This window comes from Clarias gariepinus, chromosome 12 (assembly GCF_024256425.1).
Source record: "Clarias gariepinus isolate MV-2021 ecotype Netherlands chromosome 12, CGAR_prim_01v2, whole genome shotgun sequence".
Classification (NCBI taxonomy): Eukaryota; Metazoa; Chordata; class Actinopteri; order Siluriformes; family Clariidae; genus Clarias; species Clarias gariepinus.
The window spans coordinates 12,251,192-12,271,743 of record NC_071111.1 but is presented as its reverse complement, the minus strand read 5'-3'; the positions used below and the strand labels follow the sequence as shown (position 1 = coordinate 12,271,743).

Here is a 20,552-nt window from a genome sequence, read left to right as displayed (position 1 = left end):
CACCGTGTCGCCATGTTTAATTCTTTAAATTACATTTAAAATGATAACAGCAGGGCCATTTTGAGACAGGAATAAAATGCATCAAATATATAATAGACATCTTTTTACTGTTTAAAAAAATATATACATGGAATAAACATGTGAAGGCCTGGGTTCGATTCCCAGCCAGTGCCCAAACCTCAGCCACACTGGTGCGGTGCCGGTCCCAAGCCCAGGTAAAACGGGAGGAGTTCTAGCAGGATGGGCATCTGGCGTAAAATCTGTGCCAGCTTGTGTGCGGCAAGCCCTTGCCGGGAGCAGCTGAAAGACCAACATGGAATAAACATGTAATGCAAAAAAAGTTTAACATGAATGCTGCCTTGCTTTTCCCTTTCGTCATCCAGAAACAAAGCCTTTTTTATAAAGGAAAAAACTTTTGTTATGGATTTGTACAACAAATCATTAACAGATGAATCAAGAATGCCTTATTGTGCTAAACAGAACTTTTTCTCCTAATAATAAATACAACAGCTTCGACTTTGCAACACATTCCTGTCTTTGATTTCTGCTGTAATTTATAGGATTGGATAGTGGATAAGTGTCCCAATTAGATCGTTATTATTTCATCACGAAGAAACTTCTGTGCTGCCTCGTTCACAAGACCAAAGAGTAGAATGTAAAATTAGTATCCATCTGCTGCATGTTGCTTTCAACTGCACTAATGTCTGTGCAGACAAAAACGCTCAGCACACAATAATTGGCCGAACCGTTTATTCACAGCTTCTGTGTTGCGTAACTGAAAATGCCATTATGTGAAACACGGCAAACTTTGCCTCTGCGTGCTGTTCAGTTACACAACAGTTTGGCAAATCTTTTCAGCAATGTTAACTCGGTTTGGTGAACAAAAGATGTTCCATGATGTTTATGAAAAGAGCCTAGATGCAAACTTGTGGAATTTACTGGGGTGCTCCATAACAAACAAAGTTGCCGTGATGTTGTACGATTTCATTAACTGCTCCTCCGAAATCGGATCCTTCCCTAACAAGCTCTTGTGCTTTTACCAGCAGAATAGCGGACTGTTAGCAGGCCTGTGTACTGTGGCTAATTAAAGGAACCACAAGCGCGTACACACACTGCACAGCAGCATATCCAAGTCAATCAGTGCAGCCTGAATGTGCTAATCCACTCGCTGTGGGTCATCTGTCTCCAGGGGGTTGATGTCAAAAATCAAACGCACACGACACGTTCTGTTTATATGTACACAGTCCGTACAGTACATGTAGATGTAAAGTGGTGTGGGCTTGATAACTGTGTCAGATAATATATCCAGGGCAAACAAACAATAAGTTGAGTAAAAGCGTCACTCGGTGGACAAATTCAAGCTGAATCAGCAAAAACACACTGGCTACATTCGTCATTAGAAGTCGGTATACACAAAGTGAGTATGGTGTGTTGACTGGCTTTGAGTAAAACATTAACATTGAGTTTATATTAACTGCCATGATAAATTTATGCAAGTGCATAACATTACGTTTACATTTAGGCATTTGGCAGACGCTCTTATCTGGAGCGAGTTACATTTTTATCTCATTACACATCTGAGCAGTTGAGGGTTAAGGGCCTTGCTCAAGGGCCCAACAGTGGCAACTTGGTGGTTGTGGGAACCTGGGATCTTCCGAACCGTAGTCCAATGCCTTAACCACTGAGCTACCCCTGGCATAACAAACTCAATACATTTTATTTAGCAAAGATGTATTACTTACATCAAGGCATGGGCTTTAGATAATTTCTGATGGTGTGCTATGGTATCTAGTAACGAGATGTTAGCAGCTGATACTTTAAGTAGTTAAGTAAGGATTAGTTAAGAGTTGGGGCCTCAGATCAGACACACAATTTGAGCTTTCTCAAAGTCACTCAGATCCCGACACCCTCGTTGTAGATGTACCAGTCAAGGGGGAGGATATATTAGGTGGCAGGTGAAATGAACAGTAAGTTTCCAAAGTTGATTTGTCAGCAGCAGGAAAAATGGGCGAGCATAAGGTTCTGGGAGAGTCTGGTGGACAAGGGCCAAATTTTGATGTTAAAGCATCTCCAAAACAACGGGTCATATGCAGTGCTCAGGATCTACCAAAAGTAGTCAGAGAAGGGAGAGACATTAAACCAGTGGAAGTCATGGTTCACTGAGGCACCTGAGAAGCAAAGACTACGAAAAGAAACTTTAAAAAAAAAAAGTGAGATCCCCAGGTGATGCTTTAGCCTCTCGCAGCCGAGTGCCCAGAGAGAGAAAATTGCGGGGTGGGATGTGAGGCAATTAGTGCTCTCACATTAATTACGGCTCTACAGCCAATCAATGGCGTCCGTGAGCTCACACAAGTGGAACGAGCAGATAGCGTTGTCCTCCGAGTGTGTTACTCCGCCCCCAACGGCTCATGAGCGAGCAGTTCGAAAGGATGCGGTCGGTGATGTCATGTGGTTCGGAGGGAACACGAGATGCAGGTAGTCTGCGGCCCTCCCGACTGAGTGGTAGTAGTAGCCTTAATGTGGAGCCCCCTAGTGACGGGGAGGAATTGGACATGACTAAATTAGGGAGAAAATCTGAGAAAAAATCCTAGAAAGATATAAATAAAGAAAAAAATGGAGAGATACTATAGGACAGGTTGCTGAAAATGTGAATGTTGCCTGTGATAGAAAGTTGTCAGAACACAAACGTATCATCACTCATTGTCACATAGTCACTCTATCACTCCTATTTGATAGAGTCACTAAAATGGGTACATGAGCATCAGAGCTGAACCATGGTTCAATGGAAGTAAGTAGCCTGCTCAGGTGCAGCATTTACACGAGGATGATAAGACACAAGGACTCAAGTTTGATGTGTTGTCTTGGACTGCAAATTTCAATCTGATTAAGCACCTGTGGGAATTGTTGGACAACACAGTCCAATCCATGGAGCTTTTATCTTGTAACTTTTGACGATCTGCTGCTAATGTCGTGGTGTAGAATACCACAGCACACCGTCTGAGGTCTTGTGAAGTCCATGCATTGATGGTTGCTGCAGTTTTGGCAGGACAAATGGACAAGTTGCATAATATTAGGCAGGTGGTTTGGATATTGTGGCTGATCATTGTTTCTTTTCTTCCCTAACCTATTGCTGGCTTTTTTCAATGCTGCTGTCTGAGTCACAGTTTGTTGTGGTGGAAAGCAGTACACTGCACATTGTTTTATTCCTTTCTTTTGCCCCCCTAATAAGTTTCATTTATATATAGTACCAGGCAAAAGTATAGACAAGTTTGGATTTATTTTTTTTTTCTGCAGTTGGAGATTTCCAAATTATGAAATAACACATGGCATTAGATAATTAAGTAACAGCAACAGTCGGGTGTTATTTTAAGTCTGGAAGGTCAGCTGTTCTGAAATAGTTCTTGCAAGAACAGTATTGTGTCAAATGCATTTGCAAAATCCATCAAGCACCATGATGAAACTGTCTCTCATAAAGACCATACCTGGAAAGCAAGACCAAAACTTATCCCTGCCGCAGAGAAGTTCGTCATTTAGAGTCACCAGACTCAAAAATAACCAATTAACCAACAGCATCTTGGATTAGAGCTGTTATAAAGGCTTTACAGAAAATAAAGTAGCAGATACATCTCAATATCAACTCTTCAAATGAGATTATTGTATATTTTGGATGGATTTAAAATAGTTTTACAATGTAGAAAGAAAAATCAGGTAAGATCATGGAGTTTGTCCAAACTTTTTACTTATAGTCTGTAGCACACGGTCACTTCCTAATTATTTTGGGGAAAAAAGACACAATAAATAGGACCAGAATGATTGGTTAAGTCCTTTAGTGACTCTGATAATGATTGGATTTTAATTTAAATCTTAACCTATGGTTATGAGCTTGTGTCAGATCCGGATATGCTTTTGGGATACGGTACTGAAAGAGAATGGACGAACACTAATTTAGCTTACACAGATAAGCGTGCAATGTGTTTGCTCACTCTTCCGTGCTCTTGATGCAAACTTCTGCTACAGGAACATGTCCATCCTCATTAATGGTCATTTCAAGATGATTCTGCCCCTATTTGCAGGACACTAAATAGGTTCAGTATGAAATGACCTATTGTCACTTCCTGTTAGGACGCTTTATACCCTTGTTTTTGTGCGAGTGTGTTTACTAGAGTTTGTAAATGGTAGAAAACCAACATTTTGAAATGATCAATACTTTTATTATACAAATAATAATTTTATCTGGCTAATAGGAATCTCTTTCTGACAGTGGTTATATTGTGTCTGTGTGTATCTGTGTGTGTCTGTATGTGTCTGTGTCTGTGCGTCCATCTGTCTCTGTGTGTGCATCTGTGTGTGTCTCTCTGTGACATAACAGGAAACGTCTCTGAACCAGTTTAAAATATGAACCGTAGCAAGTGTGAAGTGAGTCAAGCGACAGTGGCACCAAACTCAAACTACTGTTCCGTTTAGTTCAGAGACTTGAAGTGATGGCAGCGGTTGTCTTTGACAAAGACTCGCTTGAAGTGAATTATTGAGATATTTGGCCTATAAAATGGAGAATGCAAGGCCCTGAAACTAGCAGCACTGCTGTTCAAGCACTGATTTAAAGTGTGTAGTGTAAAGAAAGGCAATACATCAAACCTGGTCAAACATCCTGAACTTATCAACAGGTGATAGTTGACTGGTTCATTTAATAGAAGATATATTGGGTGATCTACTGTGTGCAACTTTATAGTAATATTGTGGAGTTTGTACAGACAGTTTTGGCCATTGTCTTTGTTTCATACAAACCATACATACAGTATGGATAAGGACAGTACAGTATGACATGTCCTTAGTCATCATTTTATAAGGGTCAAATTGTTGAGCTGCATCAAGCAATGAAAACAACTAAGGAGAGTTGGCATTACAAGCCAGTTCCAGAGGCGTGTACAGTGGCCACGATGCATAGTAGGGGCATCACTTCAGCAACTTCACTTCTTAACCTGACGCATAGGAAAAGGGTCCAAGTCCCTAGCAAATTTGAAACCTTTTTTCTGATTAGTCTCACTAACAAATGGTTTTCTTATGACCGTAATCCCAATCCTATGAGTTTTTATCCCATTGTGTGCATATGGAAAGGCTCTTGCTTTCATTATTAAACATAGCTATGGGTTATTTTTTAGTTGTTGTTGTGTTTGTTTGTTTGTTTGTTTGTTTGTTTGTTTTCCCCCAACTTCACCAACTGCTCAAGCGATTTCCATTCATAATTTTTTCCCTGACCACATTTCTTCCACAAAGTTTAGCACTATCCTTCCAGGTTTTAATAACGTGTTAAAGGCTTCTTAACCTACAGTAGTTCCAGTAATTTCTGACCTCCTTAGTTGCTTTCTTTGCTTGATTCACCCCCATAATTTTACCCTTGATCATTTATTTTTTTGGCCAGGCATTGTATAATAATGGTTGTAATTCCTGCATATCTGCTGTAAATGGCCATTCTTCTATTTCAAACTCGATGCCTTAGGGTACAGAGTCAAACCAACAAAAAATGTGCCATTGTCTGGATCCTTATAGACTGCACTATATCGACTTGATGAAACTCGCAGATGTTATTAAGAAACAATTCACGTTTCCTTATGTATCTGTAAGATCCATGTGTTTGCAGGGCATTCTGGGTATGTGTTTCATCTGCACTGTGTTTGTGTGTGTGTTTGTGGTCCTGCAGGGGCGGTGAGCGCCGTCTCCGAGGTGGCCCAGCGCATCCAGGACAATGCCCGCAGCCATGAGAACCACCTGCAGCTGCAGAGGGTCCAAAAACTGCTCAAGGGCCGAAAGACCAGGCTGCTGGCTCCAGGTTAGAGTCTGTGATCTGCTATTCCTTTCATCTAACTTGCTCTCCTCGCATCTCTCTCTCTCTCTCCTTGTTTGTACCTTGGAAAGAGAACGAGAGGGAATAAAATAACTTGGAACTCGATGCCGTTTCAGACACGGTCATCGACGCAAGACGAGTTTGTCTCTGCGCTTAGTAATCTTACATTCGGACACAAAGATTAATTGACAGCATCTGCAAACTTTCCTGTGCTAATTGGAAAGGTGGAGCATGTCCTTCATCAGGGCTATCTCCCTCTTTTCTACTCTTTTGCTACATGTGAAGTGGAGGTCTTTTTTTTTTTCTCCCCCCCCCCCTCTCCCCATGTTGTTTGTCCCTGAGGAAAATATCCATGTGTAACAAAAGAGAGACAGCTAGTGATGGAGGGAGTGAGAGAGAGGGAGCGAGAGAAAGACTGAGAGGGCCTTGTCGTCAATGCCTTGGCCTGCCAATCTCCCCCAGGACCAATTAGCGCTTCTCCTCATCTCGTGGACCGGCAGATAAAAAGCAAGCCGGGGAGAAAGAGCGCGTGTGTGTGAGAGAGTGTGTACGTGCGCGTGCACAAAGGTGGTTCGAGGCTGGCGATGAATACCCAACGAGCAGCGATCTCCTTTCACGCAGAGCCGGATGTGGGAAGTGTTAAAATCCCTCTCACTTTTCCTCTCGGGCAGGATTTTCAGGCCTCTAGATTTCTCCCAAGCTCCTCACTTTTGTCCATTAAAGCTTTTTTTTTTTTTTTTTTTTTTTTACCTCTTGCTGACTCTTTATAGAAAGCAAACTCAACAGGCTTACACTTTATCCATGATTAAGTGCCTGAAAGATGCTGATGCAAGTGGCATCTATGATATTAAAGGAAAAAAATCCACCCTGAACAACTTACATATTAATCTTTATAACTAACGTGATATCTCCAACTCTCTTCAATTTGGCTTATGGTTTTCTACATTGCCCATAAGATTTTAGTCTTTTACAGAAAGAATGATCCTTGCTTAGTCTCAAATTAAAGAGAGTGATAAAGCAGCGCCTTTATTAATTTAATCTGTCTAGCTGTCTCACGTCCTCATCTGTACGTTCTTCTCAAACAGATCGGATTCCAAAAACTTTTTCTTCCATTAAAGCCTATTGTAACTACACTTGCACTGTCCTCCTGTGATAAGAGACAACCACAAACTTCTCACAGCAAAATCTAATTTGCACCAGAGTCACTAAGCGCATCATGAATATTTCAGTATAAACACATTTAATGTTGTCAGGCGGACTTTGCCTTTAAGTGATGAGCATGGAGATAAGGGTGCAAATGATTCTCAGAAGCAAAGTCCGAATCAATGGGACATCGATACGGCAGACAGTTTGTCTGTTTCCTGAGAGCCATGAGCGGGCGCACTGCCGCCACTACTGCTACTTCTGTCCACAAGCTCTCCGGCTCATCTCTCCACTTTTTACACGCTAAAGGACAAAAAGGCAGCCTGAGACGAAGAAAAACAACAAACCATTGATTAACACCACAACCTTGCTTCTCTTGTTGGAGCGATACTTCAGGATACCTGACGACTGCCTTTCTTCGCTTCTTTCTTTACAAGACCAATGTAGGACATAACTTTGAGCACACGTGTGTATGTGTGTGTGTATATATATTTCAGCAGGAAGAACAGAACTTGTGTCTCAAGAGTCAAGAGTGGCTTCGCAGGCTTTGAAAAGCTTTTCCGCCGAAGCCTTTGTAGATTCCTGACATGAAAGTATAACCTATCAAACCAAGTCCGGCTTCAAATTAACAATGATCACGCTCGGTGTCATCCCGCACCCATCATACGCACGGCGGGCTTTCATGTGTCTCCCAGTCTTTGGCCCGGTCACATCAGGAGGACACGGCAGCCTTTGTAGTGCAACCTTTAGCACCCAGAAATTCATCGGGCCTTTGTAGCTGGGCAGAGGTGCTCTTTGACAGGGGGAGTTAAAAGCGAACGACATGGAGAGGGGCGCTCCAAGTTCCTGCTCTTTGAACTGCACGCTCTTGATGGAGCAGACCGAGTTTTTCGTAGACGTGTCAGTCTAAAACATAGACAAAGGAACTGACAGAATGACAGTGCTTGAATAAAAGGAAATATGATTTAATATATTTGCTACTTGAGCGCTGATTTCAAGCTTATGTATGTTAATTGTTTGACCAGCTAGGACTTTTTTTTTTTTTTTTAATAGACACTCCAGTCTGATGCACATTATACACTGAATATATCTGAAAAATATACTTGGACTGAAAACTAAAAACTTTCCTAACTGTGTTTGACTGATGGCACTTAGTTAGTAACCTATTAACCCAGTGTAAGCATCTACGGAAACTTCAAAGCGCTTTTTGTAAGTCGCTCTGGATTCATTACAAAAACTAATTGCTAGTGCGGTTACAACAGTAACATGTTTATCAGTCTCACAATCTTCACACAGATCATAAATAAAATAAAGTCCGGTCACTGTTACTGTACATCATGGGGGAACGGAGACATTCAACATCATGTCGGTGCAATCCAGCTATGTACAGGAACAGTGATTAGGGTCGCCTGGTTAGTGTATGCAAATGCACATTGACTTTGATGACGGTATTACCATGGAAATCAAAGCTCTGCAACCCGACCTTCTCAAACACATTGTACAGATGAGAGAGCTAGACAGATTAGAAGGACTAAACCATTGTTGTATCACCACCTAAGGAATAATTATGGGTAATTTACAGTAGAAAAACCAAAGCCAATGTGAAAATAGACTACAATGAGTTCACTTCTGTTCAACAGAATATTGTCTTGTTTTTGATGATCATAAGGATGCTCTTGGAATAGGTTGATACAGGCAGTTTTTCTGCGATGGTTTGTTACTGTGGTCACTCAATAGTTCAGGACTGAAATTCTGCCGTACAGATTCGTTCATTAAAGATAAATTAGTTAATTTAGTTAGTCTATATTTTTTCTATATTTAGTCTATATTTGATTTCCATACCTTTTATAATTTTGTAAAGCTGCTTTGAGACTGTGACTAATGTTAAAGGTGGTATACAAATAAAATTGAATTGAATTCTCTAGTTTGCATCTCTAGAGTGGTGTATAATCATATTCTGAAACCTTCACACAGATTTGATAGTATTAGAACAAAGCTTAATGAAGTTGCAAAATATATTTATTTAATGTTTTTAATAATAGATGTTGTCGCAAAGCAGTTTTAGATATGAAAATAAGTTAGCACTGTCAGCTTGCACCTCCAGGGTCCGGGCCAGACTTGATTGACTTCTCTGTGTGCATGGAGTTTGTATGTTCTCCACGTGATTGGTGGGTTTCCTCCGGTTAAGCCGGTTTCCTCGCACAGTCCAAAGACATGCAGATTAGGCTAATTGGTGTTCCCAAATTGCTCATGGTGTGTGAGTGTATGTGTGTGTGCCATACGAGTGGATTGGCACCCTGTCCAGGGTGTACCCCGCCTCGTGCCCTAAGCCTCCTGGGATAGGCTTCCGGTCCCCGCGACGCTGAGAACAGGATAAAGAGGTATAGACAGTGAGTGAGTGTATGTCCCTGATGAGCAAGCCAACGGTGATGACAAGAAATAATTTGACGATAGGAAGAAACCATGAGAGGATCCCGACTCAACAGGGAACCCATGCTGATTTGGGTGATATCAGATAGATATAGCAGTGACTTATTCGCCATCATACTGTGTAGTAAGAGCCTGAAAGTTCATTATAATGAGGAAAGGTGTTTAGGCTGATATAAAGTCCACTTTTGTTTTGTTTTTTTGGATGAGACTCTAAAAACTTAAAAGTCTAAAAACTTTTTGTGGGAATTTCAGTCCTATCAAATATAAAATTAAAGACTACAGAGTTATACTGCAGAGGGCAAGCACGGATTCACGCTGTAGCAGTAGGTTTTGGTTCGAAAATAAGTTTCCTTTAATGTCTATTATAACCTTCAGGGTTGTTTTTTGCTTTTCAGAAATGCTGTTTTAAAAATATCTACTGTATATAAATGTGGGTGGGGCAAAAGTCTTGATGCCAGTTTCATTACTGACTTCATCCGGTTCGTGACACCCTGCAGAGGATTCTTTTCAGCTTGGTTTCTAGATGGCAGGAAAATAAATCTTCATTTTTAAAAACCCTGACACACGAATACGATCTCTAGCTTGGCTCCCTTCACACTTCTCATGACATAAAGATGTTCAGACAGATGGGAAATGTACTGTAGTTTGATATTGCACACACCTCATAGTGAGAATAGTTCCGTAATTGATAATGACTATCATAAGCGACTGTAATCTATCTCCTATTACCGCAGGATGAGTTTCCCTTGGAACATGGGACAATATTGTCTCTGGATGTTGTTAGCATCGAGTGCTTTCGCTCAGGGACAGCCTCCTGATTTAGACCTCGCCATTTGTTGTGCAACAAGCAGACTTTGCCCAGTTAAATGAATTTAACCGATTTACAGGAGCCATCAAATCTAATGTTCACACTCCACCCGTGAGTCGCACGCGCCATGTCCTTATTGTGGTCACATATTAAAACCCGTGGCATTTTAAAAGCAATTTGACCCCTGCTCGGCCCGCCTGCTAATCATAGAAAGCTCTTCTTTTGCTCAGAGTATCCATTTTGAACTCTCCGCTATGGCTGCAATCTCAAGGTGTTCCAGGGCAAATAAGGAATCGTTGGCGAGAGTGAAATTTAATCTTATCTTGCAAAATGTCAGCATCCAATTTAGTAGCCATCATACACCTGCCAGTCAGTCGGCGTAGAGAGCCGACTCTACAAAGCCATAAAGGGTAACATCCCAGTCGCAGCCATTGTAACCTGCTGTACACGTTGAATGTTTGTAAGTTGAATGTAAATTAATAAGCCAACATATTAATGAGTCTAAGGGCTCTATCTCGATGTGAGCTTATTCTCCTCTCATCTCCTTTCATCTCCTCTCCTCTGTCTGTCAGATCGCTGGTATATCCGTGAAGGTTGGCTGAAAATGGTACCTCGTAAAGGCAAGGAGACCAAACCCAAGATGTTTTTTCTCTTCTCGGACATCTTGATTCAAGCCACACGGTGTAGTCCAATGCACCCGACAAATGGAGACAAGCTGGTCTGTCAGAGAGTCTTCCCGCTTAAGGAGTGCACCGTGGACAAAGTGTTCGGCCACACCAAAAGCCAGGGAGGCCTCATCAGTGTGAGTTTATCCACCACATACAGTACACTACTGCTCCACACACTTCGGTACGACGGGTTAGGTACAGTAATGCTCTAGCTGGATGAGGGATAAAGCCAAAATATTATGTCATATTAAAAAAAAATTACACTACTACTATGATGCATAATATAATGGACTCTCGCTATATAGATTGATTTTGTAACATGAAATTTTGTATAGCAAACTGCATTTTTCCATAAAAAAAACAACGTAAATGCAGATAATTCATTCCAGCCACCCAAAAATATTGGGAAAAATTCCACATTTCCAACACTGTAATCAGTTTTTGCATATGAAAACAGTCAAAGCATTTACAAAAGACATTAATAAAGTAAACTGCGAAATAAACAGATATTAAATCTCACTTAATTTTTTGATTATGTTTTTTTTTTTTTGACATATAGAAACAGTTCCATTAAACCAATGAAAATTCCAGGCAATCAGAACACAATTTTTATTTCTTTTATAATTCCCACAATGCAGTATAATTAAGACCTTAATACTGTCAGTAATCCTCACATCTTAGCCATTTTATATCTGGCATTTCAGCATAATTTTAGTTACTTACCATCTAGTTACCAAACTGTACTCAGGATATGACAAAACATACTCAGGAAACTTTTCTCCACTACATCTGAATCATTTTCTAGATTTGTCACCATTCTTGCCAAATCTCCTCCATCAAGTGTAACATTTCGGCACACGCGAGGTTAAAAGATTAATTGATTTCAGACAGATTGGATCCCCAAGTTAGCAAAAATGCTCGATGCATCATTCTTCTCTCTCTAATTGCTCTGGTTCCTCATAACGGTTCAAGTTTTAATGTGGCTCCTCGCTGCTTGATCTCTTTCCAGGCCTGTGTTGCTGTCGGGTGACAAATTACATCTAAATGATCTGTGTGCTGTCGTGAAACATTCAGCTGAGTGTAGTGCACTCTCAACCGCTGCAGTCCCAAGCAAACAGTTTGAGCATTATCAATATTCATACAGGAACGAGGGCTTTCATATTGTCAGGCTTCTGCTCTCAGCTCAATTATGCCGTTTTGCAAACTTGAAAAAGAAATGGCGAAATATTTTATTCAACATCTTGATTAAATGAGGATTCTTTCCTTAATTTCTAGCTTTCGAATTAAACAATATGAATGTATTTGTTTTTCATACATGTCATATATACAGTAGAGGTGGCAGAACTTAAAGCTCAATTATATTTGTAATTTTGCTTGCTTCACAGAAAGTAAAAATCATTTGAATGCCATTTCAGATCAAAGATACACTGAGATCATGTAAGAGGCCTAGTGATGTCCTGTATGGTTTAGGCATCATTTAGTGCTCGCTGATGGACTGCTTAAACGCTTGTCCTGATGGGATAAGAGAACCCTCTTGCACCACTCCATCAGATTAGAGCCGAGAGCCATCTCATCCTCTGTACCAGCAAATACATCTTGCTCAAGCACTGTTATTGCTCTTCTCTTTTCCAGCCCCACTCCAGCCTGCCTCTTTGCGGCAGCTGCGGCTGCTGCTGCACGTTATCTAATGGCAAGAAATGGCATTTCATTAGCTTGTTATCCGACCCAGGGCTCAAATGCATACTCAATAGCATTAGGCGTAATTTCTCATAAGGACACATTATCGATCCCTGGTGCACCCCACCTCCTACCTGGACCAGAGGGGAAAGAGACTGTCAGCACTCTTAGGCCCCTCCTCGTCCATGCCATGAAGAATTAAAGCCAAATTAAATTTGACAGCTGGAAATGCCATGGCAATCTATATGCAAAGTTTGTAAGAAGAAAAAGAAGTAAAAGGAAAAGGGGGTTCTTTAAGGAGAAGAAAAAAAAAAACTCCGCCGAATATTTCCTTTCTACATGTTTGTATTTTGCAGAATTTCGTTGTTTCTTTTTTTTTTTTCTATCTTTCAGTTCTGTCCTTGTCTCCTGTTGAACATTATTCCGCGTTCATGACAGAATCTCTTTGATGTATAAATAATCAAGCGGAATTATGTGCGCCATGAATATAGCGTTCGTGCTCCGTTGTTCACATTATACATAGTCATTCCTACCTAAGAGGGTCAGATTATGTGACAAATCCCTAATTACCCCGTCGCAGAAGAAGCGGGATCTATGTGTGCATAAATCAAGCCTTCCGCCCCCCATGTGGTGGCCGCCTGATGTAAATGGCACTTCATACCAGCTTGCGCCTTGCTCACTGAACTCTGTAATTAGATAAGACTTTCGATAGTACATTTGAAATCTTAATCTATTTAATAAATAATAAGATATCTCCTTTTCCCAGATTTAACAATGGAGCTGCTTTTTTTTTTTTTTTTTTTTTAAACGAACTATCCTTTGCCTTCATGTCTTCTCATTGTTAGGATTCTGTCCTGGCTGTAATAAAGATTAAAACTGATTATTGATATGCCGGCGGTAACCGCCGCTGTTTCCTCTGTTCCGATGGCCCCAGGTAAATGTGAAAGGTCATTTAATATTTTCCCGGACCCCAATTATAATCCACTCTAATGGGTTCCGGTTTGTAATTATTCAAGGATAAAGCGTGTGCCTTTTGTTTGGTCTTGGACAGCACCCATTGTGTTGTTTGACATGCCTAATCTCTCGCTAAAGTCTCCTCGGCATGGATGAGTGATGATAATTACTGTTGACTCGGACGATGAGCCGACTGATACCAGAAGGAAAAGAGAGATGCCGAACTAACTTCTCGAGTGCAGGGGGCCGCCAAATTAGCATCGAGTGTGCATCTTTGGTCGACAGGTGTCTCTCTCGGTTTTCCTCCAGCTGTTTTATTCCCCAGTTGATGGCCTGTTTTGAGATTTGACTTCCTGGCATGTAGATGAACAATCACCGTGGTCGAAAGGTGGATTCATGAGGTTAGTCTTGGTTCTTGCAGGAGGTGTGCAATGCACAGAAGGCCACAGATGTTGTCTCGCCCTTGCTATTACTTTCGATAATTAATGTCCCTTCATTTCGGTGAAGACCATGGCTAATAACGGTAGTGTAAACAGTCTTCATTTTCTGCTGGGTCCTGCTGGAAAATTCTCTGCGTTAGTGGTTCGGGGCTGCCCTCTAGTGAGCACAAAGAGTTATTTGCTTCCTGTTGCTTCTAGAATAAAAGAATTATTGCGAAACATTTTTGCGACGAAAGATCCTTTACTGTTCTTCCTCTCGGAGCAGTGGTGCCACAGTGGTTCTGGTTATGGGCTACCAATCAGAAGTTTGTGAACAACACCCAAATGCTAGGCCCTTAACCCCGCTCTGCCCCAGGGGTAAAGTATCATGTTTGACCCTGCACTCTGACCCAAGCTTCCTCACAAACTGAGACATCTGAGGAATAGGACTTCCCTGTTCTGTTCTATACTCGTATATTTAAGGAATAAAACATGGCGGGCTGTTATGGTAAAGAACGTAATCCTCCATATTGTGGCGTGATGCCGCCTTGCACAAAGCAGAGTTATTACCCAGATATTGGTTAGTTTCCAGGGGGTATTTCGTTCTTCTTGTACCAATAATTACTGTTTAAAATTGATTAATGAGCTACATGTCATGCTTTTTTTTTTTTTTTTTTTTTTTTTTTTTTACATTTTAAGTGAGTGTTAATGTTGCATAACTCCTAAGAAACAAGTTATTTCAAGTTATTGCTTCTGTTAAGACAGACATGAACAGTCATTCCCTCATCAACCTTTCTTTATTCTTTCGCTTATAATAATAATAATGATAATAATAATAATAAGATAATTAAGAAAAATAGCAATTATATAAACAGGGTTGCCAAGAGGCCTTTGGTAGAAAACATTTTATATTCATAATTCAGCTTGTAGAATTGTTTACCACATGATTGAAATTTAAATAATCAACACCAATCAGGATAAAGCTGAACAATTAACAGCATTCATCCTCTTCCTTTTGTGTTCTTTTTTTTTTTTCTTTCCCTTCTCTCTTGCAGTTGACCTTCTCCAGTGCAAAACTGCTCCTCATGTCCAGCGATCAGGAAGACATAAACGATTGGTACCGCAGTCTTTGCTTGGCCATCGGGTAGGCCCTAGCTCTATACATATCATTACACTGTTGTAGGACTGAGTTAATTGTGAACCTCAGAGCTCTGTTCTCTCTCTCTCTCTCTGTCCCCTCCTCCAGAGCTCCAACCTATAGTAAAGGCAAGTCACGGCTAGTTTAGCATCAACCTTGTCTTCTTTCAAAGGACGTGGGTGCACAAGGAGGTTAGCATCAGGTCGAGCTCCTCACAGGGGAAAAGACCCGACTCTCATGGCTAGGCTAATTAGTTTATAGGCCTGTCAGAGTGATGGCAGTGCACAGAGGCCTCACAGTGAGGAGCCTTCTCGCCGCTGGCCCTCTGCCCAAATCGCAAGCTCAAGGGAGTGTAATTAGCCACTGAGCTGGACAGGTTGTGGTGGCCGAGGTCAGAGGCGAGCGGCAGGAGGAGGAAAAGGTGTGTTTGTTTGTGAGAAATGGAGAGATAAAGCAAATGACCTGTTGAGATCTAGTCAAGCGAGTGTGTTTTGATTTCTCTGCTGCTTGAAAAAGAAAGAACAAATAGTTTTTTTACATTTAACCTGTAATTAAAGCCACTCAAAACTTTTTTTTTTCCTGCATTAAATTATAAATTGAGGGACGTGTCCAGTGTGTCAACAGACAGCAGAAACACAAAGCCTGTTCCTTGTGACAACAGCGCAATAACAAATGACCAATACTCACATAAAATAATAGCGCCCTATATTTAATGACTCAATAATAATGACACTGTAAAGTTTTACATGGCAGTAGGTCCGTCAATATCCCCAAAGTCTTTATGACAAAAAGTGCTCATAAGTGCGCTCTGTGGTTGGGGTTATACCTGACATATCCAGACAGCAAATCTGCATGCAAGCTACTGTATATACTGCACCTTCTGCCGGACTAAAGGCGACGTTTATTAGATGAAACTTACAGAGCCGAAACATCTCAGTCAGGCTCGTGTTCCTGTTGGACACTACAGTATTAAAACTATTTTGGGACTTTGCGCAACAGGAACAAATGTGTCCTGTTAGATTTTCTTTAAAATTGTAAAATAAGCTGCATCTTTAGTCACAGTGCATGACCCTATATATTAAAGCATTTGATTCTGACAGCAGGGTGTTCAGTACCCTGCCTCATGCCCCCAGTCTCCTGGGATAGGTTCCAGGCCCCCCGTGACCCTGTATACAGGATGAAGCAGTTTAGATGATGAGAGAGTGAGTGAGATTTATTTGATGTTCATATTGGGCAGGTTTTATAGAGAACATAGCGCACAAAAGAGGAGTTAAGGGGGAACATCTGGGACAGGGCTGAACTGCTTCTCCTTAAGGTTTATATCTTTACAGTTTCTTAAGACAACAAATGCAGCATTTTTTTTACCCTTCTTTTATTTATATATATATATATATATATATATATATATATATATATATATATATATATATATATATATATATAATATCGTGTGGCTTTAAGCCACCAGAGGATTTGGTCATTCGTACCCAATTGTATCTTATTCGTAATTGTAAAACTGAATCAGTATATCCGCTAATGATTCTTCTTTTGTCCTCTAGCTGCATACTGGCTTTTAGAATCCAGATCCCTATGATTTATCATTGATGCAAATGCAATGTTTTGCTTCTGTGGGCAACTATCAGATTCCTGCTTTTAGTTTCAGGATCATATTTATTTTTAATGCTTGTCATGGGGAAATTTGAGCATCAGAAATTAGAAGATATTAATCTTTGAAACCAATGACATTCAATTTTACCTAGCAATTGGAAGAGGTTTTCGCACATTTAAGCACAAGACAATTCCAAATAAAGTTAATCCGAATACAGGTAGATGTAAATTTAATAAAGTCTAATATAATTTTTTTTCTCTCTCTCTCTCTCTCTCTGTATGTTTACATATATATACACACATATACACACACACTTGTTTATTGTGGTGACAAGCAGAAGAGAAAGCTGAATAAATCTCGCAGAACACCCTCGAGTCAATTAGTGCCACAGTTTTTCACCACACTAGCATGTACACACACATGCACAAATCCTGTATGTGTCCACTGACCGAGTGCACTGCCTTAAATTGTATGCACTCTAATGCATGTCTGTCTGTGTCTCCTGGCAGAAGGCTGAAAACGAAGAGCACAGTAGTGCACAGGAGAGAAGAGCTTCTCCGACCACCGCTCCGTGCAGCCACACATAGCCAGCAGAGTGCACCAGCCCCGTCCCAAATACACAGCAGGAAGAGGGTTATGGTCAGAGACTCGCACCATCACACACACACACTTCACTGCAAAGAAAAATGAACCGAAGGGGTGAATTATTCAGCCGATCCTCTGTTACCCTCCATAGAGACATTGAGAGTGTGTGTTTTTGTGCAGGCGAGTGAACAGGGGACTGAAAGCAGCACGAGCAACTACAGACCTCCAGCTGGAGAGAGTGCAGGCAGCGCATCCAAGAAGATAAAACTCTCCGAGGCTCCTTCTGGAAGGTACAGTCGCTTCCAAGAAGGATAATGCTAGCCCTTAGATTTAGGTTTTTTTTTTTTTTTTCTTTTTTTCAACTACACACCCTTGCAAAAATAAAAAACGGGGGGAAAAAATACACAATAAGACCGAGAGATAGCATGTATCTGATATCTGATACCCAGAATACCAGCAAAAATATAGTAGACTAAAAAATCTATGTGAATGTGGTCTAACAAAAGGAGAAGGTTATAACTGAATTTGGAAAAGATTTATATATTTTTTTGAACTAGAAATGTTTTATATGAAATATCTGTTGTAATGAATGATTTAGTTTTAATGATGTTTTTTTAACACATCAGCTTTAAAAAATTGCAAAACGCAAGTAAATATCAATATTGGTTGATATTTAAGGTTGCAATATCTGTATCAGGATTTATATATAATAAAGGTATTTATAGATATTTCTATATAAAACATTATAAAAAAAATAAATAATTAATTTAAAAAATAAATAAATAAATAAAATTTTTAAACCTAATAAAATAAATGTAATTAGCCAAAAATGAATCTGTGGATAGGAGGAAAAATTTTATAATGTTCTAAAATATAATAAATTTTAACATAAAATGTGATAATTGTAATAATAATAATATTAATAATATTAAAATACATTTCATCTCAGTTTAAATATCAATAATACGACAATGGTTGTATTTTCCAAATAAAATATATTATTTCTATTTTGAAATACATTTGGGGCAAATATTGTAGGTACCATATATTGTATGCATTAAAAGCACATTTTACAGACATACAGTACATATACACACACGGCGTGTACACAACGCACACAAACACACACAAATAAATATATCTTCATTTGATTACTTTTGACACAATATAAGCAGTTACAAGCAACATGTCTTAAATAGCATTGAGGGGAAAAAATGGTTATTAAATCTGTTAACGTATACCTCTAATTATAATCCATACCAACCCAATACTGAGTATGGGATTAACCCAGGATTATCATCAAATGCTGAACTGCTATCAGCTCACACTGGTGAATCATCTTTATGCAAACTCAAGCAGCTTCTTTAAGATCATAATTTTTCATGCTGCGCTCGTGATTAGCTGAAATGAAGAAATGTCAAAAGGCCATGACTCAGAGCTCTGTTATTACTATGATGTTAAAAAATGAAGGATTGGAACATGCCTAAATCCTTGTTTTTTTTTTTTCTTCCCCTTCCAATACTGTGTTTGCTCTTACGAAGATTCTGGAAGTGTATAATAAGGTGTACATATTTCACCAACAGATCCGAGGAATCGTCTGGCTCGAGCTGCGTCATTCTGTAAGGCGATGCCGAGTGTTCTTGATGCCGTCTGAGAGAACTGGTTGTACCGCTTGGAGACTATAAGATCGGAGTGATCCGCATACTGTGTTAGCTTGGTTTTTAATTGAAGGAACATACAGTTCATACAGTTCTGCATTTTAAGAGTGATTTTCTCTAAAATGTTTTTATTTTTGTCCTTGTAACTGCTAAATGCCAAAGAACTAACATGGACAGTGTTCCTGAGTTACAAAGCTGTTTTATTTCTATGTTGTGTGGTCTGTCGACTGAATAGGCTAGATGTGCACATCTTTCAATTCTGAGCAAATTGAGCAGTTTTGCTTTTAGAATATATGTATTATATATATTTTACTCTGTATGATATAGCTACTAATAATCCATATAGCTACTCCTGCAGTTATTTCTAACACTGTAACATCATGAGTTCTAATTCTTTGGGAAATTTAGTGAAGTGCAATATAAAGGGTATACATGAAGGGATTTTACTACTGATTGTGTGTGTACCATGGTGGTGATATAGTGTGTTATGTAATCATCAGTAATCCACAAGCAACCAAAGTGTGTGTGTTATGTGATATTGTTTATAATGTGTCTCTTTATCATATTCCCTTATTACTATTTGTATTAATGTTACTGAAAGCTGTTACACTGGACAATAGTGCAAAAAGCTTTTCTGCTTTAATCAGTCAAATCCCTGAGACTGTTTATGCAATTACAATTTATACTTTTGTCATTTAGATTCTGTTTTATTTTATAAAGTAGGTTTGATTAGATAATCAGACCCCTGTCCAACACTGAACAGATTAGTCACTGGTAAAATTCTATGCATATACGTATACTTTTAATAGTTACCTTTATGCTTTCATTAAATTGTGTATATTATAGCTTTATTAGAACTACAAATCTGAGCATGTTGGCAATTTGAATTTGAATAGCTGCCTTGTGATTCATTGCATATCCAATAGCGCCCTCTTGTGCTCAATATAATCATCCAAACTTATAAATTTGTAACTACAAGAAATCCTTGTTTTGAAAATTCATCTTATATTATATATCCTTTATCAAAAGTTTATCAGTATACAATAAACCATACTTGTGGAGGCAAAGAAGGTGTGATGTTCTTTGCTTTATTTTTCCTGTCATGGTGGGTCCGGAGAAAACAGTGTAAAATTTGTTACACCATAATTAATATGTGCACAGACATTCACCCACCTATTTACAACTAAGGGCAGGTTAGAGTTGCTAGTGCAATCACCGTACATTCATGTTTTCTGGAGATGAGAATGAAAATACTTGGAATTATACAGTACATGGAACATAACTGCAGTTTCAGGGAAAGATGCTGTGAGGTGGCAGTGCTACCCATAAGTAAGTCAATTTTATAATCAGATATGTATTGTTCAATACTTGCATTTTTTTATTTGGATTTTGTGATAGATTACAGTATTAAAATGCAGAATAAGTGATTTAGGTGAGACACAAGTATACGATGAGATTAACCTCAATCTAGCTGTACAGTGCTATAGCACACAGCTGGCACGTGTGTCATTTATCATAATCATCTTCATTTTACAGATGGAGATTGCTGACAAAGGGAGTCCATAAAGGAGCTGTTGGTACTGTAGTACATGACATACTGTACTGTCCTGTAGTAAGTGTT

At 39.5% G+C, this 20,552-nt stretch overlaps 1 protein-coding gene across 3 annotated transcripts in view; it reads left to right on the top strand.

Moving 5' to 3' along the window:
• The window catches only part of arhgef39 (Rho guanine nucleotide exchange factor (GEF) 39), a 61,796-nt gene extending 41,906 nt beyond the window's left edge, over positions 1-19,890 (top strand). For 2 of the 3 annotated variants that reach the window (XM_053508696.1, XM_053508697.1), the window contains 6 exons: positions 5,699-5,827; positions 10,796-11,025; positions 14,997-15,085; positions 17,198-17,327; positions 17,454-17,563; positions 18,857-19,890. In XM_053508696.1, the coding sequence (XP_053364671.1) occupies positions 5,699-5,827; positions 10,796-11,025; positions 14,997-15,085; positions 17,198-17,327; positions 17,454-17,563; positions 18,857-18,896 (728 nt within the window). In that variant the 3' untranslated portion in view covers positions 18,897-19,890. The remainder of the gene's footprint in view (positions 1-5,698; positions 5,828-10,795; positions 11,026-14,996; positions 15,086-17,197; positions 17,328-17,453; positions 17,564-18,856) is intronic. The other variant, XM_053508698.1, reaches the window with a different exon arrangement.
• Positions 19,891-20,552: the final 662 nt, after the last annotated feature.